Source organism: Stigmatopora argus, chromosome 6 (genome assembly GCF_051989625.1).
Source record: "Stigmatopora argus isolate UIUO_Sarg chromosome 6, RoL_Sarg_1.0, whole genome shotgun sequence".
Lineage (NCBI taxonomy): Eukaryota > Metazoa > Chordata > Actinopteri > Syngnathiformes > Syngnathidae > Stigmatopora > Stigmatopora argus.
In genome coordinates, this window is record NC_135392.1 from 14,530,379 (window position 1) to 14,556,815 (window position 26,437).

Below are 26,437 nucleotides of genomic sequence, written 5' to 3' on the forward strand. Positions count from 1 at the left end.
GGACCCAAATATTGAACGTTGCACAAAGTTTGCAAATTAATTGAATGATGCCATACAGTGCTACTGCATCATTTATGATGAAAAAAAGAAGAAAACTGTGCAATCGTCATTAGGTCGCTTCTTTTGGCCAGTTTCTAATACATAAATCTATCTCTCTCTACAGTACTCTACATATTCTCTCCATTTTATTAAATGTTTTTTTTTTCAGTACAAACCAATGCGTGTTACTTATACAAGCCTTAAACATACAAATGCACTTATATAAACCTTCAATATACTTATATAGGCCTTAAACAGAAATTATAATACAAAATATAGCACTAAATCAACTTACAAACAAATTCAACTTATGAACAATCGCTCGGAACCAATTGCGTTCGTAAGTTGAGGAGTGTCTGTATTTGCATTTTCAAATGAAATTGTTTATTGCAACTCTGTTTCATTTTTGCTACAATTGAAAATTTTAATTGCTGCTAAACTAAGTTGTGACTAACGTGGAAACTTATTTCCAAACCTAAGCGAGTGCAAGACCCAGATGGCAAAGCACCATTCTTGAAATAATTGCTTCTCAATCAGTCTATACATTGTTCAGTATCGGTGGAAATAGAAAAGGAGCGCAAAGAATAAAGAATGCATTAGCTGCGACCTTGTACTCTATTCATATAAGTATTGTATGTATTCATATACATTATGACCTGTTTGGATTTCAGGATGATGCAAGCCAGACATGTATATGTTGTTCATGTTGCAATAAAATTCACACTATAATTTAGACTGGTATTAATTAGATTTAGAAAAGATTCTAAGCATGTTTGACTGGACCATTTACTACACTCTTCACCCAACTACTACATATATACAATATACAATATATATAATTGTATATTGTTTATACAAGGGATAGAGTGAACATTTTAACAGGACCACAACTTTTTTCGCTTAGCATTAAACTTTCAACACAGTCTATAAATCACCAAAATTTTCCTGAGTGGTCTGCAGCTGCTTTCATGACCTTCATCTTTTTCTACACCCAATGCTATTTTGTTAGTTTTGGAGGGATAAAAGAGGACATTAAGAGGTGGGCAATAGAAATACATAAAGGCCTCCAACCTTTTACTGAAAAAAAAACAAATAAACAGACTTCAAAATAAAAAAATATAAATATATTATAGACATACTATAATACTAAGCAGGAGCACAAACTGCATATCCAACCTGATACTTCAGTGTTGACGCTACTACTGCTTCTATTGTTTGTTCAGTTACATTATATTCTCAATTTCAGATGAACTGTGCATTTTTTATGAAAAGAAGCTGACCTTTAATCATTTTATTTGTTCATTCTCATTTGTCAAACCCAAATACTTTGTAAAGAAGTGACTTTTAGAACAAAGTATTACTGCTGTGAACCACCAGTGTAAGAGCAACAGTACAATATGTATACAGAAATGGCTCCTTACGTTCATTTTCATGACTGAAAATGAAGCTAGTCTTATTAGGAATGTCAGTGGTGAAGTGGTTGCCAGTCAGTGGAATGAAAGCGTTGGCCTTGAAACGTGAAGAGCTAACAATGAGGAGAAAAAAAGGGAATAAATAGTGTACGGAGGCTCTTCTCAGTATTAAAGGAAGCGTTAAGAGCGAAAAACATTAATATTGAAATTGGTGTTAGTTGCTTTTGAAAAGCTATGCTGATGTGAGTGAGTCACATTGATTCTGAATGGCAGGCTGGGTTTATAAACCCACTTCACATTTCTCTTTAGTCAGTCTTGTATGCACGCACATGTGGCAAAGTCTGAATCCCTTGTCAGCTTTAGTTGTTTCTTTGAAGGACACAGCAGCACTCGGACCCCTCTTCATCATGAAGCCCCTTTTTCTGCTGCTCTTTCTCCTGATGTGGGTGTCCCATGGATCTTCAGCCGTCATCACGGGGGTAAGTCAAAACAAACAGGTACATCTAGCCTAAAAGTAAAACAGTAAAATGCGTACATTACTTGACGTGATAGTCGTGCATATCTATGCCAAATATTTCATCTATTAGAGGAAAAAAAGAGAGGCAATCTGGAAGAGATTTAAAGTATTTTAAATTTACCCGATGAATTATCTTTAGAATACATTGTGTGAATTACTAAAGTAGATTCATCATTATTTTTGTAAAATTAGTAGTACTCAATATAAACGGCTTATTCTTAATTTTTAGAGGACTTTGATCAAGTATACAACTTTTTATTGTAAATAATTTTAATCAATGCTGATGATTTTATGCCAGTATTTTAAACAGAACCATATAATTTGACAGCAAACCCGTCTGGCTCATAGGTAAAGTGAATTCCTTTCCCGATTATCATTTCTCACCATTAAATTTATTATTATTTTTTTAAACTTCTGTCACCTCATCAAAAGTCAAAATCAGTGCTAGGTATTCTTCTTTTAAAAACAAAAATCGACTAATGTGAGAAAAAATATCTATATTTGTTATTAAAGCTGGTGTTATTCACCTAAAACCCTAATAGGTAACATAATGAAAGTTCATATTCGACATGTAAATGATAGCAAGAGTTCCCACAATGGTACCGTATGGTAATCTAACATTGTTGCATGCAAATTTGTGCGTGTGTTTGTCAAGGCATGTGAGAAGGACTTCCAGTGTGGAGGCGGAATGTGCTGTGCAGTGAGTTTGTGGATTCGCAGCCTGCGAATGTGTACGCCAATGGGAGCGGAAGGAGACGACTGCCATCCCATGAGCCAAAATGTGAGATTATTTTAGGAGAATGTAGATGTGGGATCATCTCAGGAGAATGTAAATGTGAGATCAATTTGTATCAGGCATTCAATACCTTTAAACAGATATTATCGCCGTGTCGTGAATCTCATGTTTGTGATCACACATTAATAAGGCAATGATCATTTTGGTCTAGAAAGCACCACCGGAGCTCCTTTTAAATATTGACCTTGCTTTTACATTCATTCCATGTGGTAAATAAGGCTGATTGAATATTCTTTGTCCACAGGTTCCCTTCATTGGGAAAAGACTCCATCATACATGCCCCTGTCTACCCAACCTGTCATGCATCACTATTGAGGAGGGACGGTCAAAATGTCTCTCACCATATAAAAGAGATAAAGACTACATCTGAAGTGCTATTTGTTGGTGCCAATGTAAATATTATAATTGCTACTGTTACTGTATTAACAAACATAGACCTAAGAGCCGTATTGTGAGAAGTACCTGAGAAGAATTCTTGAGTAAATGCACAGCAACCTTGCAGAAAATAACCGTGGTGGGAAGTTGTTTTAAAAAAATCACCTTTTAGAAAATTGCTTGAGGAAGGAGTCTAAGTAAAAGTCTTCAAGAATGTGACATTTTTACTATGTTGGTTGTTTGATCTTTGAATAGTACCTCAACTATATTGAATTTCCATACAACTCAAAGGGAGTATAAAGACATTTAGACGTGCACTCAAAGGTTATAATGTTTTCTTTGTGGGGTATTTTTTCAAGGTCTGCTCCCAACACTCCAACATCGCGTCTCACGACAGGACTAAGCCACATTATTTCTACAATAAATCATTTTTAATGTAATCAAGTGAAAATAATAAATTTGCCACAACACAACTGATGAGCTCTCAGTTTACTGGCTGGGAGTCACGTTAATCAGTTAATTAAAACTGTGCCTCTTGTTTCTTTGTAGGTATTATTTAATCTCCCATTTATGGTCAATGTCAAGTGTTACCAGCGAGAAACAATAAAACGAACATTAATACCCATCACCATAAATAGATTCTAATCTTCAGTCATCTAAATAATACCCTCTTCTGCAGAGACAATACGATGTGCCAAAAATACCTGACCTGTTTTTGCAATGCACAAAATCATGGTGATGAGGTTTTACAAACGAGGTGCCATGTATTTGATCATAATGCCAGCACACATGTAAGAGACTGAAATCCACAGGAATGTCATAATACACATGCATCTATTTTGCTCTGCTCTGAGCTCCAATGACCCTAAAGATAAAAAAAAATCTAAAAATAATGACTTAAATCCAAAACATTTACATTATTTATGAAAATGAACAAAGTAAAATACTTTAAATTCATTCATTCATTACAATGTGTTAAAAAAAGTGGCAAATTAGTGCCTGATATAAAAAAAATAACATCAACGTTGCTAAGTTTGTTTTCTTTTACTAAATTGCCACACCATCAACATATAACTAAAGAGCTTGAGACTAATAAATTGCACACATTTACCTAGTCAAATTCTATCGCTAAACATTCAGATTTACAATTGTTCCTGAAGGTATTGTGCTACTTGATTGAAATTCTTCAAAGGAGTCAAAGACCAAATGATGTTTGACAAATGTCTCATTTATTTGTATTACCATACATGACAGTTTTGCCATTCTTGTCTGAAATAGCACCAGGTTTGGAAAAGTCCCCGTGTCTCTGCGATCTTAAAGATAAAAGATATGACAATATCTCTAACCTCCACTACTTTTCATCCAGGATTTACATACATACGTTTTAAAAATGCATTTAAAGTGAATAACATCAGGAGGAAAAAAATCAGCAACTGAAACAAGTGAGCAGAAAATTTACACTGATATTGCATCAACGCCAGCTTCTTATTTTGAATATCCAAATGTTTGGTACTTACACTGGAATAGGGACTGAATTCAGATCTCAAAATAAGTTTTGTGTTGGTCAGCTTCAATTTACAACAGAGGCAAAAATGCCTAGAATTCAAATGTAATACTTATATTTGTTAATACAATTTTGTCCATGTCTGAACACTTAAATAGACACATTTTCAGTGTGGCTGACTTGAATTACACTCAGTAAATGCAAAGCCAATAGGGTACTTACAGTATTAATCAAATTATGAAATTGTACTACATTAGCATTAGAACATATTATTATCCAATCTGTGGCTAATTCAGGAAAGTCCTCATGCCAATTGAGGTGAGTTGGTTTGCCTCCATGCCAAATTTTGTATTGTGTCACTTGAACAAGCCTTAGCTTTCGTTTTTAATTAAATAAGCAACAACAACAATATGGGGATGTGTTGGTATTTCCACTTCCAAATCTATTAACTAATATGACATTTTTATCAACAAAACGTCAATACAGGAACCATTACACGCAGTTACAGCTGTTTTTTTTAAACTAAAGATGAAAAAAAGCAAGCAAGGATTGACTGTGACAACATGTTTGACTAATTCAAATCAGCTATTAACCCTTCATAGAGCACCCTCAGTGGTGACCATTGACGATGCTATAGATGTCCAACCCTGGGGGCGATTATCTGCTGCCAGCCTCTCCCAGTCAAAATGGATTGCACGTCTAGCGCCATCAATGGCACTAAAATATGAGCTTTAAGAAGCAGTCCTCTCAGGTTCAAAGAATTGGACGTCTATCGTTGTCAGTCGCAGGCAATGAGTTAAATACAATGAAATTATTGATGTACTTATGAGGTATTACTGGGGGCCATAACCAGATGTGTCATTTTTGTTTTCATTCATATCTCAAAATTACATTAAGAGGCATATAGGCCACGCTTATATACAACCAAGTATTAATATTGTGGCCTACATGACCCCTAATATATGTGGAAACCAGGTGTTTATGAGGTTATTGTTTTTCTTAATTACCAAAAATGGTCATTTGCCGTAAAAAAAGGGCTTTAAACGGAATGACTTTTTTTGTATTGGATGGCAATTCAGGCTATGATTTTTTTTGGGAGGGGGGGTTGTCTTTTGGTGGGCAGTAGGTGTGGTCAAATAGTTCAGATGACACATAGTGGCTCCATTTGGGTTTGTGTGCCCAGGCAACATGGCAAAGAACCTCTGAAACGCATCCGGAGCTCCTTGTTGAACAGAAAGCTGATGATGGGGTTTACCGCCGCTTGAAGAAAAGTCATCCACACTGCTGCAGACAGGTAGAGCTGAGGAATGGAGATCCCCCTTGTGAATATCCTCATGTAGCAGGTGCAAAGGTAAGGCGCCCAAAGGACTGAAAAAGCCAATGTCATCATGTAGTACATCTTCCCGATCCGTTTCTCCGTCTTAAATTCATCCAGGACCAACAGTCGCCTGTGGCCGGCGTGGGCCGCCTGCCTGACGCCCACGAGCGTGGGTGGGGTGGGGCCTCTACCGAATCCGGCCATCCAGTTGGCAGCAGCCTGGCCCGTGGCTCCGGGGCCATGGAAGGTCCAGTTCTGACTGATGGCCGGGACCAGTTGAGTGGGTTTCATTTTCCGATGGCCGTAAACGAAGCACAGCATCTTCACGTAAACCGCGTGGGTCGCTCCCACGATGACAGCCAGCATCAACACGAAGCCTAGCGTGTCGTTCGCCTTCAGGTAGCGGTGCTCGAAGATGCACTGATCCTCCTGGCGGATGTAGCGGTACGTCCCCACGCCGAACACTGGGGGGAACGCCATGGCGGCGGAGAGGGTCCATAGCATGCAAATGACCGCCCCGCACGTACACGCGTTCATCCGCTTAGAATAGAACCTGTGGTGGGCGATGGCCATGTAGCGGCTGACGCTGACGCAGAAGAGCGAGAATGCGGCGTGGAAGCAGAAGAGGACCGAGGCGAAGGCGACGAGCCTGCAGCCGAGCGGGCTGGACGGCCACGCCGAGGCGCCGCCGATGGAGACCATGACGAAGGGGAAACACACGGCGGCTCGAAGCAAGTCGGCTAGGCACAAATCCAGGAGGAAATAGTAGGGCGCTTTGTGCAGCGAGCTGTCCTTTAACAGCAGCGCGCACAGCGAGCCGTTGCCCAACAGGCTGGCCCCCGTGATGAGAGCCAGCGAGGTGAGCTTGACGGCGGACGCCGTGGTGGATGATGCGTAGTTCTGGAAGGACGGAGCGTTCTCCCCGAACTCGCTGCTGCTGTTCGCCATCTGCGCAGCCAGCCCGGGTGGAGGTGCGTATATCCCCGCATCCACGCTTCAGCGAACGTGGGGCCTACTGTGCCCAGAAGAAAAGGGAAATTTCAGAAGAAAAAAAAACCCAAAAAACTTTTAGGGCGTTAAAAATCAAAATGGGTTAAACATAGCCCCCCATCGTCCATTGTAGAATGAGGAGAAAAGAAACAATGCCATGTTTTTTTCCTTCCGCAGGTGGAATGGCGACCGCCTGCTGGATGCTATCCATCTTGAGCCGTTGTTTGAGCAGATAGGAAAGTGATACAGCGCAAACTCGGCACAATTACGCATCCCATTCGTTGCTCAAATGAGGAAATGGTTGATGTCAGAATCACTGGGGCGCAGTGGTGTTACGTCTATCTGTAGGCGGATCTCGCAGCTGCTGCTTGTCGTTACAGAGCACATCCATCTTTGTATGCAGCGAGAGTGACCTGCAAAAGAAATTACAACAGTGTTCGAGATCGTCAAGATCCAGGCGTACAGGTTTGGAATGAAAAAAAAAACGCTTCTTATCTTGGGAAACATCAACGATCTTCCCCTGTCCGTAATTGGTACAATGATTGGTCGGTAAATACTGCACTAACTTGATTTTAACCATTTGGGGAATGCATGTTGGTGTGTTTACTTGGTTAATATGACAGTATTTAACTATTGTTGTGAAAATGGGATGTCCATTAACGTAGAAGCCAGGTCTATTGTTATATAAACGTAATAAAACATTGATTGAATTATAATAAATAAAAAACTGAGCTATAAATTGAACTTATGAACTTGGAAAATGAAGGTGTATTAGTTAAATTCATGTCAAGCCAAGAAACACTAAACATTATAATAAAATACTACTGAGAGCCATAAAAAATACTTTTCTTGGTTTGTGATTTAATAATGCGAATGATGTCCAACTGTTCTAACAGTTATACAATTTTATTCAGCTGTTATTTGCCATGACGGCGCACTTTGGAAGCTTATAAATAGATGCGCTCCAAAGTGTCTCCCAAAAGGTAGCTAATTTTATGAAATAAGACGATGTCAAACTCAGGACGATTAACGTTGAAGTCGAAACACAGTGTTTGGGTAGACGAATCTTTCATCAGAGTGGGACATCTTTCACGTTGTGCTCTTTGCATCTTTGCCACAGAAACGGCCTGGCCAGTGACGTAGCGCGCCGTTACGTCATCGTCGGTGTGCGGAAAGAGCGTTTCTGTAGCTGGCGAGAAAATTAAACCGGGTGTTTTTATTCAGGCGATTCATCCAGATTCCACCCAGAGCTTCGCTCACATTTGACCTGCGCAAATGGCCGTTTCTGCGGATAAAGCGGACGTCCAAATGGACAGAGGAGCCATGAGCGGTCAGAGCGTCTCGTCTGAAAAGAGCATCGATATCGACGAGAAAGAGTTGGATAATATCACAAAGAAACACCGAAGAGACGACCACTCAAACCTGCCGTTACACTCACCGTGGACATTTTGGTTGGACAGGTATTTGATTTAACGCCGTCATCTGCATTGACAACAAGTTTATGTCGCAGGAAGTGTAAGGCTTATCTGTGGAGATATTATTGTTTAAGGCTACAAGCTATCAAGCAGGCCTCGGGGTCTAATGTTGCTCGATTTTATTCGGATTTTCCCTTGTCCTATATTTTCTCTGGAACTGTAGACTAGTAGACGCCAGGTCGCCCCAGGCAATGCAGCCTAGCTATTTACTTTGGGATATAAAAAAGAAAAAGTACAACTTCAGAATGTGTATTTTAATCTTGTAGTTTTGCAACTTTTCTCCTTAAAGAAGTACTTAATCAGTTGGAATAATATCAAATTCATCATTTGGACTTGTACTCTGCTTTGGAATCCTTTCACTCATTCCCTATTAATACTCTGACTGGACTCGAACCTTTGCGGTCAGCCCCTCCTTGTGCGAAAGATTAGGACGTCCATCGCCGTCAATGGCAGCCATGTCTACTTTCAGGACATCTGTATTTCACCAATTTTATAGCAGCATCAAAATCCATTTTCCAGGCCTCGCTTTGATATATTCGTGGCAATTTCATCAGATGTCACATTGGAAAAAGATACTTTGAAACTAAAATTGAAAGACATTGTATATTTAATACCTGTTATTTTTTATCTGTGGAACTTTTAGTGTACTTCGCATGGTGACAAAATCCCATGATACCCAATAAAACTGCGGTTTTGGTAATTACTCTGCGCCGATGATGACTCAGCCAGACATCTATGAGTTATTGTTACAACAGCAGCTGGTTATAGCGAAACTAAGGCGGACAATATTGTGTTAAAAGGCTGAATTCCACAAATAAGTCGAACCAAGTAATGCAGTCACAAACGAATGCTTGCACATATCCTCATACTGGGGCACTCTTTGTAAATTCAATAACTGTCCAAGGGCCAATACTAAGCTTGACTGCAATGTTGTTTTCAGCCTATGCAGTAGACATATCAGCCTCCACAGCACGTGAGGTCATGTGAAAGAAATGGTGTTAGCATATTTTTTGTTCCAAGTAGAACATAACATCAGGCAAAAATAGGTGCGACGTGAATGTAGCAAACTGTATTTTTGTTTTTTTTTCACTTTTCTTTAACATTCCCGAACAAAGGTTGACTTGAATTGGAGGCAAACATAGTATTTGCAATATGGCATTTCAAAAGGAAACAATTTTCCTCTATAACACAAGAACTTAAAAAAAGTCATCTTTACTGCTGTGTTGGTTAAATTTGGATTAATTTCTTGGTCCAGGTCGTTACCAGGCACAACGGCTGCAGAATGCGAATCCAATCTGAAGAAGATCTACACAGTGGAAAGTGTTCAGGTAAGTTTTAGAGTTAGCTGACAGTTTCAACGTGATAGGAAGAATAGTTTGCAAAAAATCACTTTGTTTGGTTGTTTGCAGCTTTTCTGGAGTGTGTACAATAACATCCCAGCCGTCACAGCACTTCCTTTGAGATGTAGCTATCACCTAATGCGTGGAGAACGGAGGCCACTGTGGTATGTCCAGGGTTAGGGGCTATAAGTATTATCTTGTCATGTTGACAGCACTATAGTCTGAAATTATGCTTCACTTCACAAAACGAAGGGAATAGCTATGAAAATGGTTTGAGCATTTGTTACATGTGGCACACTATATATTCCCCTTCAAATTTTGTAGATGCTTCATGAGATAGACCTGCACAATTGGACAAGATCCATAAACATTGAAAAAAAAATGTTCAGTGTTGACAGTTATGCAAGGTTATTGTAGTTTTATTAATGGACTATACTGCATATTCAAATGTCGACATGATTTTTCCATGCCGATAACAAATTCTGTTTTTATTTTTCTCTTTTATCTCTAATAGGGAAGAGGAGAGCAATGCAAAAGGAGGTGTATGGAAGATGAAAGTACCGAAAGAGAACACCGTAGGTGCCTGTGCAAGTGTTGCTTGAAATCTATGTATGGTTTTCTAGATTTTCATGTGTGTGTTGCTATAGAAATAAATTTGCCTTGCCTTTTGATTGTGTTGTGACTGTTAGTGCACAATGAAAATTCAAATGGCATGAAAAGATATCAATACAAATTCTGATATGCTCAAAATATTCTCATGATCATTATGTTACAGGCTGCAGTCTGGAAAGAATTGTTACTTGCTACGATCGGGGAGCAGTTTGCAGATTACTGTGCCACAGGTACACATCATCTACTTTTAAAATTTAGAATCATAGTATTAATTCCAGTTAACTCACTGGAATATTGATAGACCAGTTGGCTTGTTCTGTCTTTTTTGACACTTTAGATGATGAGGTTGTTGGGGTCAGTGTCAGTGTAAGAGAACGTGAAGATGTCGTACAGGTTTGGAATAAAAATGCTTCTCTTGCCAATGAAGCAAGTATCCTGGGAAAAATCAACGAACTTCTTCCGTCCATATCTTTTAAAGCTGTATTTTACAAATGTAAGTATGCTATTGAATTTAATATATACATATTTTATTAATCACTTTGAATATTTTTTATCACAGCTCACATGGAACATCATGCCTTTGAAGGAGGACGTTCAAGACATTAAATGGTGCCCTTTTATTTAAAAAAACTTTTTGTTTATCTGAACTGTACCTGCCTTGACTAAATGACACTGTCTACAAAAGAAGCAAGGGTATTATCTATATATTTTTATAACTATTGAATGACTGAGGCCTTGTTTGATTTTTTTTTTGACAGTTCAAAGAGTGCACATTTAAACATTCAGCATTTTTCATCCATAATGGTTTTGTCATTTCACTGTCTCGGATAGACCTCAACTCACACAGCTGCTTTAATTATATTTTTAGGTGTTTAGAAAGTCAGTGTCATAAATAATGAAAATGTCTGTCAAATTTCAAGACATGGGATGAATGTCCAAATAAGTGCCCTGCATCATCTGTTCTGTGTGAAATGTAAAATGAACAGTGTCGTAATTGTTTCACTGATAATCAGTTTAAAGCCATACATAGCAGCATAAATCAACAGTGAAATGTCCGTTTGAATATTTCAAACACTGCATGTACAGTGTTACCTCTCCTTACAAAATTAGTTTGTTCAAGATGTGGTTTTGTAACTTTTTCATAAGTAGAGATGCTTTATCGTTTTAATGTCCTCAATACTACCCCGGAAGCCCTTTAAAGATGTATATCGATTTTGTATGAAATGTGTGAAACAAAAAAAGAGAAAAAAGATGAGGAAATGGTTTATTAAGTCATTAAAATGAATCAGACATGCAAAGACATTTTCCAATGGCTGGAATTGTTATTGTGTAGATGAGGAAGAAGGAGGTAAATCTTTGTCAGCTGAGTGACCCCTCTAACCAATGGGAGGCCAGCAGACTGTTGGGAGATAGCCAATCGGAGAGGAACTCCATCACGGCAATATCAAAATAATATACTGGATGCTACAGGAGGTTGTTTGAATTTTTTAGATTTTGCATTTTGTAACTTGAAATTTCTTTCATATTTAGAGACAAAAAAATTCAATTGAGACTTTTCATAACCTGAATATTTTGTATGTAGAGACTTTTGTAGGTAGAGGTAACACTGTATATTTTAATCCCAAGCAGTAAAGTAGAATTCCATGATCCAAATTTAGTCACAGATCTTTTAATGGATTCAAGTAAATGGTAATGGCACATTTTGGCATTGATTTGTGCTCATCTGTACTAGTTTGTAGCACCAATAAATCCTCGCTTTACTTTGTGGCCTGAATATCCTTGATCATTAAATGAAGATTTTATAAATATAGCTCTGAGTTTCAAGAAGTACAATTGCATTTGGGTCAATCAGAATTCACCAAGAAAAAAAACCGATCGACATTATGTCATCTCAAAACCCTGTTTGTTTAAGATCAAAGGTCATTTCTTCATTGCCAGTTTGCACTACTGCTGTACATACTGAACATACCATTACATTTCGGTGCAAAGTTTCTGCTCTTTGTTAATTTTTGACTTGCCTCTTCACAAATTTTAGAGTAAACTCAGTATATTTATAGAGAGGTCTTCTGGAATAGGTGGTAGAAGTGATATTACAACTAAAATTGTGCCATTGCATTTTAAACCTGTACCAAATTTGAATCCATCAGAAGACAACATAATTCCTCTTGGCCTACATTTGAATGTAAATGTGAGCCATTCAAGGCTTTCAGAAGTCAAAGGAGCTCCTATTCATTAGCTTAATTGCCTAATTAACAAAATGCTAATCACTTGTTGGCCGTGTACTTGATAGTGAGGTTATCACCTAACTGATTGTGATCCTCAATTAGTTTACTACTGCACCCAATGAAGTCATGCCCTCAATCTGCAGAACATGGTTACTACATAGTGTCACTGAGGAACATTCTAATAAATTGACACCGGTTCCTGCTTGTTAGGCTTCACTGAGCTGAAAAATCCCATATTGACATGCAGATCAGGCCATGTAAATAATGTAAATATATTAGAGAAGCAAAATATGCAAGATTTACGCTGTATAACATGGACACATCTAAATTATTGTGGTTAAACCAACCATCATGTTGATCATAAAAAAATATTATGGACAAATACAACCAATAACTACTATAGGGTTTACCCTCATTAATTTAGTTTTTTTTTTCTTTTTTAAGTATATTTCTGTGCATCCCTGTCTACTGCCAATATTAGCTGAAATGGGGTACAGCACACGTGACCCCTCGTGATCAGAAGCAGCTTGGGATGGTAAAGAAATGAATGTTTCTGTACGTGCATTTTAGACATTAACATTGTCTTCATTAGGACATTCACTCTAATTGGCATTGAGAAAATGTAATACCCATCATAAATTGATTTGCATGTCCAGGCAACTTTGACTGATCAGTCTAAAAATAAGTGTTTTTACACTTTATACAAGTTATCAGAAAACGCAGCTAATGCTTGAAAGTTTCTGACTATTGAATTTTAGTTATTTCATTATTAGTAATCGAACGTCATATTCATGTTATCAAATTTCTGCCTTAACAGCTTTTGAACAAAGGGTGGCGCTGTCTACTAAGGAACACACTGCCAAGGTCCTGCAGGAGCAGTTGACTAAATTGTAGCCATGCAGGAAAAAGATGTACGGCAATGTCTTTAATAATGGAATAGGCTGTGCTTCTTAGACCTTGATGAAGGACAAAAAGCGGCTTAAAGTGATTTCTCGTGAAATCATATCAGTGTTGCTTTACAATTAGTGTTAACTGGACTGTTAAACTCACCACTATTGCCATTTCCTTCTGAGGCAAGCAAAAATACATTTTCATCTCTGCAATAATAATATCAGTCACGCTCAGAGCAAATCATGGTTAGAAGAAAAGCCTTTCTATCCAAACATTTGAAAAAACAAACCTTTCTTAAACATTTAAAATTCAGAAAATACTGAAAATACAATATGCAAAAAATGTGGCTCATCTTCACAAAATCATTTACGACTTATACTCTTCCTTGCCAGACAGAAGCATATCATTACATTCATAGAAATAACGTACTTAGTTCCTCTTTGTGCTGTTTTATTCTACTTAATAGTACTTTTGATGCTGACAGCTCAATGCAGGGAACCTTGTTTACACAGCAGGTGGATATGACGTCACCGACCTGGAAGATCAAAACAAAATCAATAAAATAAGCGATTCTTTCTCTTTTTCCTCCTCTTTTCTTGTCTCTTCTTTGTGTGCCTTTTACCCACACTCAAAAGGAGCACGCACATGCACATTTTTCAACGAGATCGACCGGTAGGGCAAACTATTCGCTCCCCACCCCCCTCCACACGTGCGAAGTTCGGCGTCAAGTTAGTTAGTGCGTCCGTCACCGTTACAACAAGGCTGGCGGAGTAATCTTGTTGGTGCTTACGACGTGATTTGTATCACACGCGGTCATCGCACACGAGCTCGCGTACACCCCTAGCAAATTGTGTTCTTCCGCGTGCGCCTGTTAGCTCCTCTTTAGCGACTCGCATCGTGGTAAGTTTCTGTTATTGTACACATTATCGTCTTGTAACAATGTCTCCGTGGAAAATAAAATCCACGCAGCAAAGTAATTCGTTTTGATGTCGCTTAGAAGTTGGCGAAATGGGCAAATAACGCGCACACAGGAACACGCACACACCTGTAGGCTCACATAAAACCCTAAACTTGCCGGATTTAATGCTGGGTGTGATGTAAAGTACTACTAAGTCAGGCTGATTTAATAACTTTACCAATCGCGTGTTGCGAAAGTTCTGGCAAACTTCTCAAACAGAGAGACATGCACTTAGACTGTGTGATTTTGCACTACCAAGGCAAACATTTTGCGTTATATTTCCTATTGAAAGCGCAAGCGACCTTTTCGCATTAGTTGACATTTGAGCGTCTTTTTTGCCTTCTCGTTTTGCGCTTTTAGATAAAATTAATCGTTTCATTGAAGTCATTTATTTAAATAAACAGCAGAAGAAATAGTCTCAGTTGTTTACGTGTTGTCTCCAAAATTAAACACTGCACAATTGGTAAACATTTAGATTTCAGAAGTATTTCCCGAGTCCTACAACGTCCCTCGAGTTTTGTTTTACTATTTTGGTAGCCTAAATTTATTGCTTTTTAAAAACTGTCAAGCTAAATAATTTTGCGTAGGCATTCTAGTTAAGTGTTGGCTGAATTGTTTTTTTTTTTTAAATAACTAATTGTCTGTATGTTTAGCCCACATTCAACCATGTACCAGTTTTATGATTTTATTTGAAAATGCAGAAGTTGAGGGTCACTTCATGAAATTCACTTGTGATTTCAACCCACTTCTTGGTTAATATTCAATTGTCGGATGTTTAGTCATTTTGTTGTTGTTGGGTTTTTGTATCACTTCCTGAATGCAGCTCTAAATATTAGTTTCAAACCTATGTTTACAAAATATGTTTAAATATCCTTTTTTTGCAAGCGTGTCACAAACTAACACCAAACATTTGCTTTTCTTTGCTCATTCGAGTCGATATTTTTCATGAAATATCAGTTCCACAATTTTGAACTTGCACAAGCATTTGAAACATAACTGCATTCTTACTTTTTCTTTTTTTTTTTTTTGTATGGGGCCTCATAAACATGGAAAGTGTGCTAAAGAGAAACTTGATGCCTTAAAGTTGAATTGCTTGCAGTGTTCTTGCCTTTTTCTTTGGATAAGTCATTGTCTTCAGAGAGTGAAAACACTTTTTGGGTAAAAGAAAGGAAAGTAAACAGACTCCATCCAACAAGGGAACCTTGACAACCCAGATTAAGGAAAACATCAGAGATCAAATAGTGCTGCTGCTGGGCTGTTGTCATGAGCTGTCTGTGGTAGGCAGAGTGGGAGGAGTTGTACACTATTTGAACTGCCACTGGGGTCAGTGTGCTTGCTCGTTTTGTAGAAATGGACCTTCACAGATTCAGACCCACATTTTCAAATACAGTAACTTTATTTTGGTCTTGGTGTTGGACTATGATATCAGACGTTTACGAACTCACTGATTTGTTTGATGAAATCAAACTTGTTGTGATTTCTGCACTACCGAATGTACCTGACTAATAACTGCACTGTCCAATTTTTTTAAAATTGATTTTCTGAGCCGCTTTATCCTCACTGGGGTCGTGGGAGTTGCTGGAGCCCATCCCAGCTGACTTCGGGACAGCCTGAATTGGTGGCCAGCCAATCGCAGGGCAAAAGGAGACAAACAACCATTCACGCTCACGCACACACTCATACCTAGGGGCGATTTAGAGTGTCCAATCAGCCTACCATGCATGTCTTTGGAATGTGGGAGGAAACCGGAGTACCCAGAGAAAACCCACGCAGGCCCAGGTGAACATGCAAACTCCAAACAGGTGGACCGACCTGGATTTGACCCCTGGTCACCCACTGTAAGGGCGAGGCGCTAACCACTCAGCTGCCAGGGCGGGCAGTCTAATTTTCACCCCCCCCCAAAAAAAAGATATAGCACATGCCACATGTCCATCTCTTACGATGGGACATTTACATAGAAAGCTGTGACAGAGAAATAATTATTCACAAGTATCTCTTGAACAAATAGACACGCAACAACACGTCAACACGTGTTCTCTTCATTCAGACCTATGATATGAAAAGTGAAACATATCAAATTAAACTTATTTAGTAATTAGCCTAAAGGATGATTAACTCTTCAGGAAATCAGTGAGTCACAAAGTAAAAACCACGTCACCTACATATCACCAAATCCTCGAATCCTGAGGTATCAGTCGCTCTTAAAGCATCTCATCTTGATTTCTCTGTTACGTCGGTTGGGAGTTCTCCAGGCTTATGAGAAAAATAACATGGCAGGGCCATTCCATACTTTTAAAACTATAACAGCTATTCGTTCTGTCTAGTTTTGTTGTTATTGCCCTTATCAGCATATAAAACATCGATGTGAACCCCCATTATCAAAGGGACCTCCTAATTGACTAGTGGTTGTTGCTTATTTATTTGATATATATTTACAAGCTGGACAGTAATTGGAAGGTAGTAATTACCCAAGATGCAATGCTGTGCAGCGCTAAGGTACCGTGCTGATGAGATAAAAGTTTGCAGGCTCTTATTATAATCTAGCATGCTGCTTGATAGCAGAAGGGGAGATTGCTAATTGGCCCATTGTCGCTGATACAATGTCAGTGTTTACTATTATGCTGTGGAATATGAGGATCAAACAAAGGCTACTTTTATTGTGCCAGAAAATAGAGATGAATCATTTAATGACAATAAAACAAAATGTAAGTGGATGTTACTTTTTCACCGAGAATTGCCTAAACTAGACTTTGCCATCCTATTATGCAGGGGTGCTTGGACAATGGCAAATTCTTGGCTTTGCCCTGCTATGTTTACTACAGTGAAGTCCTATTGTGATTCCGTGAGCCATTAATGGGAGATGACGGTATCTTCTTTTGCCCTTAATGATTCACTTGACCTGAGACTGGGAAGGTAGTAGTGCCTTTGGATTTATTTTGTCTCAGTTTCATATTGAAACCACTGTTACATACAGACACTACCTGCTTTCCAATTCCCTTGCTCCAAAAGAGGTGCACCCCTTGTTTATTCTCAGGCTGTTGTTATTTGGTAGCTCACTTTCCCAGTAGAGTTTCAGAAGTGGTTTGCCTCGAATGCCCGAGGTCCTTAGAGGGAGTTTGTTTTTGCTCTCAGTGTTGTCGATTGGATAGGGTATTGTATCTGGGTGTATACATTACAGGAATATATTGAGGCAAATCAAGGTTAAATTGCAATGGCAAAATGCATGTGCCCATTCTGGTATTTAATGGTTGCTTGTGGTATTTAATGGCTTTCGCGTTGACATTTTCCAACTAGTAAATTATAAATAGGGCTGGAAATACTGTTAAAGATGTAAGTTGAGTAGCTCCTAACATTGTTTGGCTTTTTCACTGTCACCTTTGTTTCTGTGTCATAAGCAGCTATGACTATTACTGCAAAATGGAAATGCTTTGAGTCATCTCTTTTGGAGAATGGCTCTCTATCACGCTCTCACATTCTTTTAAAAGGGAAAAGGAAGATGAATTTTGCCCATAAAGGCTGTATCACAAGGGCTTTTTATCCTAAATGGCTTGGGGAATTGTTATCTGTGGGAAGTGTGTCCTGCCTCTATCGTGTTCAATCAAGTGTCCACTTAGCTGTGACTAGGAGTAATTGTTCCCAAGTGGGCCACACACTGACCTGTTAATGTCTGCTATGACCCGCTAACCTTGTCAGCACGTCTTGGGGAGGAGTTTAAATCACGAGGATTTCTGTCGTCTCTTTACCCCACCGGGTCAAGTGGACATCGGCCCAGAAAGACTACTCTCTTGTAATTGTTCCCAGCACCATGGGTCAGCTCAGGGTGTTCCCAAAGATCAACACTTATGAGATGCGGTACTGAGAGTGGCGTTACTGAACTGGCCAGGCCATTGATCTGTCCTTCAGCGCAATCGCCGTAATGAATGTTTTTTTGATGATAATGTTCTTGTTCTCACAAGCCAGTGAGATGTTCTGCCATGCTTTAAATATAAAGTGAACTCCAATTACCGTAGTATTTATGTAGGTACATCCTCTAAGTTTTTGCAATGGATATTGCAACTTAATGCATATCATAATGACTGTAGGCTTAATACATATATTGCATGTACTTCATGTTTAAGGACTTCAAAATTAAGCGCAAACTAACTTTTTTTAAAAACCTTTTTCCCCCTCAAGCTTTCACTTATTTGCCAGGTAAACTGACTGTCAATGTTAAATGACACATATTACAGGGAGTAGACTTTAGTATTGATCCAAGGTAAAGGGACCTCACTAAGAACATGTTCTTTAGATGGACATGTGGATAAAGATATGTGACTTTAAAGCCATGTGGCTTGTAGGGATAAACATATTTTTGGAAGTAATGACAAGCATCTAGTTGACAAATGATAAGGCTCTTATCTTGGGTCCATAGCAAGCCCAAGAAAATTGACAGGTTGTGGAAACATGGCTACATGTCGATATGGGTGAATTCCTCTCTGGTGAATTATGAATGAAAATGAATTTACTTTGTTGTCTGTCTGATTGACTTCCTAACAATTAAAACCAATATATTTTTTGCCCTTGAACATGTTTTGTGATGTCAAATTGCATAACTAACACTTAATGCATTATTTGTATAATGTGAAGTAGATTTTCAAACTAGTCATTTTCTTATCCTGTTTAGCCTATTGAATGAATAAAAGCCTTTTAATCAAAGCCATGTAATAGTGTTATACACTAGTATGCCAATATGGCATAACGTACCTCAATATTCTCATGTCAGCTATGAATCTATGTGTTTTATTATTCCAGGTAATATGTTTTAAAAAAGCACTCTACTCTCATGTCACATTTGATGCTTAAAATATGATCTGACAGACGGCGTCTGCTTTGTGTTACTATAATAATTTGAATGAGTAATTTTTTTTTGCATTTCACTGCCTTAAAGTGAGCATTGAATCATATTCTGTGACTAATAAAACAACCTGGGTGGCAAAAAATGGTTTATGTCGGTTCCAATATGACACCAATATTATACATATTTGCTAGGACTTAGTCTGTCAGTTGTTAAATGGTAGTGAGAAAAGATCATGTTTATGTTTGCCCCGTTTTTTAAAATTCATAGGCTTAGTAAAGTGTTTTGAGGGTTTCCCCCCACCTTTTATTTTACTTCCTGTTTCTAATTGTTATATAATTTCCTAACTCCCCCCTCTCTGTCTTTTTTGTCCTTTTAGAAGTTCCAATGCTCCTACACAAAGAAAACAAACTCAATTCTGATTGGAGGAATGGAATGCCTGGAAATTCACCACAAGTGATCTGGGTATGTAACAAGTCCACGTATATACTTGTCATATGACTGATTACTCAGGTTTTGTCAACCAAGTGTTTATTTTCTTCATTATTAGAAAAAACCCTCAGAATATATGCACTTGGCTCAGTTTTTTATTTATTTTGTAAATGTTTGGGCATAGTGGCAGGGTTCTCGAGTGCATTCACCTCACAATTCTGAGATTAAAGGTTCAATCCCAGGCTTCGGTCTTCCTTTCAAGAGTTTGTGTGTCCTCCCGGTGTAGGTAATTGGCTGGCAACAAATTTAGGGTCCACCCCACCAAACTGCTACAGCTCCCCACTTGCCCATCTCCCCAAATGCTTGGGTGCATGTTGCTTCAGTGATTAATCTAGGCCAGCAGGACTTTCACTGTGGTCACTCTCCTAATATCAATGTCAGGGTGTTTTAGTCTCCCCTGACTCTGATATGGCTTTTTACAGAAAATGTTTGTTACACATTTCTACATAAAATGATTTTTTCTAAATCATTATTTAATAAGAAGCTCCAATTTTGCTGCTGGTTACATTTTTAAGGCATTTAGGGTTATAATATTTAGACAGTGTTTCTGAGAGCTAATATATAAATCCAAAAGCAACAATAGGCAAATTCGTGCACCGATTAGAGGAAGGTCATATCTTTCTGCGACTTTTGCAGGCTGCCCCGCATGGCACTTGACTCCTCTTTGTGGGCGCTGTGGTCAGTGGCTTGGGTCTGTGATCTATTACCATAAAACACAGCATTTCGCTCGCTGCTGATGGGGCACTTACTCGTGGGTACTATCACTCCTCTTTTATGGACTATCTACAATGTATAGGAGGACTTGTAGCTAATGGATAGTTATGTATATCCCATCAGAATAGAGCAGAAACACCAAAAGCTCTTCTGCCATTTCATTTGGTAGATCCAGTTGAATAGGACAGCTCCTTTGAAAGCATTTCCCTTGAACTTGCGTGGGAGTGTTTCTTGTCAGCATTGGGTGGACAGAGATGCAGGATATCCAGGTCAAAGTTTGGACATATCGCGTTTCTACCCATTCTCTTCACACCTAGTGTATGTCTGTAGCCCAGTTTTTGTCCTTGGCAGTCAAGCCAATGTTGACCTGGCACCGTGTTCTTTGGTTTACAGGCACTATTGAATCACAATATCCAGTACTTTGATTTTTTACCAGCCATTACTAAAAACTGCTAGAAAAGCATTGCTAAAATAAATCTTAATTTGCTCTTTGGCATTATCAAATTTTAATATTAAATGATTTGTTGTTCTTGCTATCTTTCGAACAAGCAACCAGATGACATCCTCGCTCTATAAAGAAAAGTGCAAAGTCTCAAATATGCTCACAGACATCCTGCTAAATGAATGTACTGTAATTCTATTCCTCTTGGCTCTCTTTGTTTTCCACTGATGCATTTGGTTTGCCTTCATTTTGTTGAAGAGAGGAAAAATACTTTGCTTGGGGAAGAATAGAGAAGGGTGCTTAGTCCATTAGTGTCATTTCAGTGGTTTATTAGATCAGTCTGACAGATTCAGAAAATTGTTTTAATTGTATAATTTCTGTGGTTAACCACTTGTGCGTGATAAAGCAGTGATGTGTGTACAGGCAAGGGAAGAGTTGTGTTTGGTCTGTATGTTGTTATGTTGCTTTGCATAGGAAAATGACAACAATTGGGGGTCTTGGATCAAACGCCAACACACCCAGAGGTACAGAGACTCACACACCCTCTCGCAGGTTCAGACGAGCTCTGTGAGCTGCTGCCCTTTAAGTAATTTGTCTGACTAGTGGGTTTCCTCAGGCAGAGAATAGCCCTGTTAACTGTCTGATCAAGATGGCACAACTTCACACATATTTAACAGCCTTGGAGAGTATGTCTCACTACATCCTAAATATTCCACACATAGACAAACCCATTATAGTCCAATATTGTATAAACTACAATAGAATAAACAGAGTAGAGCATATGTAGACTGAAAAGTCGTTGGAACGTTTTATCAACAATAGGAAGTTCTACGAAAGGACACATTTGTATCATTTCAGAAGTGTGTGTTAAAACTAGTGTTCTCAAAATGTCCACTGCATGGATGAAAAAAATGTTATTTGTTTGATATGAAACCTGGAAATTAGATCAATATAGCTCCCTTTATATATGTAGATGACATTGCTCAGCGCGCAAGCTGTCAATATTTTTAGTGTCACAGCAACTTGTTGCAATATCCTCTTTACCTAAAACACAAACTAAACCTCGTTCTGCCACCTTTGCCTCGCTGCATTTTCCTGTTTAGACTTAAAGGTGATTTGGAGCCATCGTGGTGACAGTTAGCGGAAGCTACGCACAAGAGAGAATATTTATTTACAGTGAGGCGTAGTGATCTTGTTCAGGATGCGGTTTTAAGCAGGATGCACCCACCCCTCCCAAAAAACAAAACAAAACAAAAAACAAAACAAACATTCAAGCCCAAACCTCCTCTAATCTTTCGGATCTCCACCCTTAAACTACAATCCCCAAGTTTGATTATGAATGGGAACTGTGTAGGTGGGGGCGAGAGGAGGGGATTGCCCTTTGTATTGTTTAACTGTCAAGGTCTGGGGCCGGCCAGGAGAAAGCTCCTCCAATTGCCTTCCTGCTTTGCCCAGCAGGTGTACCAATGCCACCATAGGTCAGAAGCAGAAAAATAAAGTGAGGATCAGCAAAAAATAAATATTTGGGTCTCTAAATGATTTGGAGAAACTGATGTTTTATGGATGTTTGAAAGAAAGTGTTTACCTCTTATTAAGGAAATTGGCATAAGAATTCTTGAAGCACTGTCATGAAATATGTTAAAGATTTTCAAACAACGAGGGCAAGTCAATTTGTCAATCATTGAACTAATGGAATAGACGTAATGCCCTCATGAACAATACCGAGCTCTCTTTCCTGTTTTTCATGTCTACCTTTTTGTCCAAGTTTCAACAGCAGGTTTTACGATCTGCCTTATGGCCTCCTATATCTGGACAAAGCCATTTAAACTTGAGAGAAAATGCCACATAAAAGCACATCTGTTAAAGCCCAAATTATAAAACAGCCCCATGTGTTGGGGCATCATTGAGCTATTAATGAACATAGCAGCACAGACGTGATAGTACATATCATTACTATCAGTTTGAGGTTTAGTAAAAACATTCTAGTGAAATTCCACCACCAATGTGAGTGTGATAAAGTGCTTCGCACGTGGGGAAATGTGTAAGTAAGACTCTCTATTTACATATAAAGAATTAATTTCTGAAATGCAAGAACATTCCTACTGCATATTTTGTGCTGGAGCAATTTTAAGGCTGTTTTTATTCCACTGTTGTCTTGTCATCTGTTCTTTGTAGTCAAATTCCGGGAGCTGCATTATGTTGTGGTCCAGCCTCATCTCTGTTTGAGGTCTCCACTTTAATGCGCTTTATTGATCCAAACAACATTCAGGGTTTGCGGTCATGTTTTTTTCAGGCTGAGATAACTTCTGTGCAATTCCACTTCAACAATGTATTAGCCCTTTATCGGTCTAAATAATGTTGTCTTTTAGACTGTAATGCGCTGGTAAGTCTCAGCCGCTCTGCATGTCTTCAGGCTCTTAATAAAATACATCTCTGCAGAGAGAGTTAAATGTTGTTGGGTATTATACACAACATCAGTATGAATATGTTGTTGTTTGTTCCCCAAATAACCTGAGACACATTACTGGTGATATGTATATATATATATATATATATATATATATTTTTTACAATTTCAAGGACAAATGGTGTTGGAGAAAGGCAGATCTAGTATGGAATCCCTGAGCTCTGGTCGAGCAGGAGATCCCTTTTCAGTGCCAGCTGTTCTCTTCGATACAACAGACTGTGCTGAAATTCTCTTAATATAATTCGGCAGGCTCTGGAGAATAGGCCCAAACAAGCGTGCCAGTGTGGAGAACGTTGAATTTTTTATCAGTGGACCTCAACTTGCTGAGCTCGTGGGCACTGCTCTCATTCATGAGCAGATGTTCAGTGCAGTTACACTCTGCAGCTAATGTGAACTTACTGGCCTCTCTGCCATTGGCTGCAAGGACGTTGGCAGTGTCCTGGCATCTGAGAATTGTTCCCAGTAAAAGGCGCATGTTTGAAATCATAGCCCCCACCATTTTTAGCTACATCTTAGCCCAGGAGCAGTGCCCTGGACAGCCTATCTATCTTGCGTTTGACAGCGATTAAACATTGGCTTCTATTTGCTATGATATAGAACCAATTTCCGCAGGCTTTTTGGTCATTTCTAATTGAAAGTAGGAACATTAAAAACATTGTCTACCTGCTTTTCTTGAATCCAAATTATACTGTGTTAACATTTATAGTGTTATAACTCTCAGGACCAGTACACATCACCTGACCTGTCTCTCAAGACCACATTTTGAAGGATTTGGTCCCATCTCGGTTCTGACTGGACAGGTGGAATTTCATTAAGATGGGCCGCGCTGATGTTATTTCTTTAATATAATAAGGAAAAGCTTTTGGTAAATTAGCAACTAAATTAAATTCTTGTTACGTTTTCCACCACTGCTTTAAACGTACCGTGTATATAGTTTTCAAATTTTAATATTGATTTTTATGTTCTTGAATTTGTCTCACTCTCGGCTTGTCCCGGTCTCAACTCTCAAAAGTCTTGCCTTCATGTTGCTGAGCATTGGTGTTGGGAGAGCACAACAATAAGTTTGCTAACATTGTACATAGAAACACAGAATCTACTATATTGCCAAGAGAGAACGGTTTACCATTTAATTAAAACTGGGGTGTGTAGCTTCTATTCTTATGACAGTCCTCACAGAAGTATATTAGCTTTTTTCTTTAAAAAAAAGATAAGGGGCCTGCGATCTAGCAATAAAATATATCATTTCCAGTCTACTATTTCCGACAAGTCATTTTTGGTTCACCTGTGCGAGAATGTCACTGATCCGCAATAACATAAATACAAAAAAATACTGAAATCTATTGAAATGAAAGGTTAAATCAGAACTGTGTCATCTCTTGTAGTGGTGAAAAATATTTTTATGAATTTTATTTTTAACAAAAAGATTTTTTTGATAGTTTTGTTGTATATTGGTATAAATACAAGTGCAAATATTGGCTATAGCTGCTGAATTCATTTCCTTACATTGTACAAGTGTTCATAATGTTTTGTTTTGGTGGAGTTGACGTCTTGTCACTTTTTATTTTAATCAATTTCCAGATGATATAACCAAACAGCTGTAAGTGGATAAACAACATCATCCCAGATAGTAGTTTCCGAGTCTTAGTTCTGTTCTAAAGTCAACAGTTTATAGTATAGTTCTTGTTGTTTTGAGGCGCTTGGCCGATGGTTAATTTTCTCTGCTTGTTTACTGAATTTGGCATCTTAAAATATTGGCACAGGAGCCGGCTCTGTTAGTGGTTGGCAGTTTTCACTTTAACTTGTCTAGGCAATTGTAAATTGCAATCGGGAGTAGTGAAATTCACTCTGCGCATATCTTCCATTGTTGTTTATGTAACTTTGCAAGGCATGCAGTTGAATTACTGCCGAGCTGTGGAAAGAAGACATGGTATAAATAAAGCACCTGTGAAAGTCAAGCAGCTTGGCTCTGGTTGGTCTTTAGCAGAAACCAGCTGGTGCTGCGGTCAGTCTGGTGGACGGTTTCCTCTCTTAAGGCCGGTGATTGTGAGATCTGCATGGACAAGCTGCTCAGCCTGGCTTTGATGTGGCAGTATAGATCTATAACGGTTTCCTTTTAACCAAGCACCAGGCTATTTGATGCATAGTGCCATTAACAAATTGGTCGGTATGTGACATTGAATCAAGCAGGCACCCTGCCAGTCATTTTCTGTGTGTGAGTGTATGAGCGAAAGTCATCTCACAGTAAAGTTGTACATAAGGGACTTGAAGATTGGAAATGACAAGCTCTTGTTTCATCTGCATGTCTCATTTTCACTTTCTAATTGGTCGTTTTTCAGGTTGGCTTTATGAGAGCAAAACTAATTAGTGTTACTAAATCCAGCAGAAAAAAATAGCACTCTGCTTGATTGTTCTGGTTTCCTCTGCTGTGTCAGGCACTCAACAATAAATTGTGACTGTAATAGTTTTCCAATTGCTTGTACTTAGACATCCCAAAGCTGCATGGAACTTCTGGTCTCTTGACATTTGGTTTGGCGAGATCAGGGAACAGTGGTTGCCCTCTTGCCTGTGTCTTTCTGACTCATAGGAAGGTTAATTTTTTTTGCTGGTCGGACAAAAACAATGTGCTGTGTTTTAGAGGATGCATTCTCTGCTTTGATTAGCCATGTCCTGCTGACAAGAGCAGCCAAGCAAGTTTACAGTAGCTGTGACATTACTGTTACCTTTATTCAAAGTGCTACAGCTGCAGCGAGCCCTCAGGAAGCACATCATAGGCCCACATGGGCGGCTGGCGGCCACAAAGAGAAATACAAGCCATGTTTGACTTGGCAGGCCCTCGTCTTTTAGGGAAGTTTTGCTGCCTGTGCAGAAAGTCCAGCGGTGGCGGCTCTTGTGGGGTGGCGCTTATTCTAGAGGCAGGATGGGTCTCTTGCCCCCACTTTCAGGAAACACATCTTGCTGTTTTTCCTACCATGGATAAAAATGAAGCAAGGCAAGGGGGCATGAGTCACTTGTGCTGGCTTCCTGTTAATTGACGCA

At 38.8% G+C, this 26,437-nt stretch overlaps 4 protein-coding genes across 9 annotated transcripts in view; 3 read left to right on the forward strand and 1 right to left on the reverse strand.

Moving 5' to 3' along the window:
* Positions 1-1,670: 1,670 nt before the first annotated feature.
* On the forward strand, positions 1,671-3,612 carry prok2 (prokineticin 2). Of its 2 annotated transcripts, none has more exons than XM_077603565.1 (4): positions 1,671-1,693; positions 1,829-1,930; positions 2,624-2,749; positions 3,009-3,612. In XM_077603565.1, exons 2-4 carry the CDS (start codon positions 1,859-1,861, stop codon positions 3,132-3,134), a joined length of 324 nt encoding a protein of 107 aa, XP_077459691.1. In that variant the 5' UTR covers positions 1,671-1,693; positions 1,829-1,858; the 3' UTR covers positions 3,135-3,612. The 2 variants fall into 2 exon arrangements, with proteins under 2 accessions (XP_077459691.1, XP_077459692.1); XM_077603566.1 differs by lacking the exon at positions 1,671-1,693 and having other exon boundaries at positions 1,798-1,930; positions 3,009-3,156; positions 3,499-3,612.
* A 740-nt stretch (positions 3,613-4,352) lies between these two features.
* On the reverse strand, positions 4,353-7,439 carry gpr27 (G protein-coupled receptor 27). The gene has a single exon (XM_077603463.1). The coding sequence runs from the start codon at positions 6,907-6,909 to the stop codon at positions 5,785-5,787; it is 1,125 nt and encodes a 374-aa protein (XP_077459589.1). The 5' UTR covers positions 6,910-7,439; the 3' UTR covers positions 4,353-5,784.
* On the forward strand, positions 6,120-12,152 carry eif4e3 (eukaryotic translation initiation factor 4E family member 3). Of its 2 annotated transcripts, none has more exons than XM_077603464.1 (9): positions 6,120-6,932; positions 7,129-7,416; positions 8,176-8,411; positions 9,682-9,754; positions 9,836-9,930; positions 10,281-10,341; positions 10,542-10,608; positions 10,716-10,871; positions 10,938-12,152. In XM_077603464.1, the coding sequence occupies exons 3-9, from the start codon at positions 8,227-8,229 to the stop codon at positions 10,982-10,984; spliced, it is 684 nt and encodes a 227-aa protein (XP_077459590.1). In that variant the 5' UTR covers positions 6,120-6,932; positions 7,129-7,416; positions 8,176-8,226; the 3' UTR covers positions 10,985-12,152. The 2 variants fall into 2 exon arrangements, with proteins under 2 accessions (XP_077459590.1, XP_077459591.1); XM_077603465.1 differs by having other exon boundaries at positions 6,120-6,405; positions 6,507-7,416.
* Positions 12,153-14,214: 2,062 nt separating this feature from the next.
* Positions 14,215-26,437, forward strand: part of LOC144075293 (forkhead box protein P1-B-like) — a 95,738-nt gene continuing 83,515 nt past the window's right edge. Inside the window, exons 1-2 of one of the 4 annotated variants that reach the window (XM_077602171.1) lie at positions 14,215-14,394; positions 19,666-19,751. The gene's annotated coding sequence lies outside the window, so the exon portion shown is untranslated. The remainder of the gene's footprint in view (positions 14,395-19,665; positions 19,752-26,437) is intronic. The other 3 variants (XM_077602170.1, XM_077602173.1, XM_077602172.1) reach the window with 3 other exon arrangements.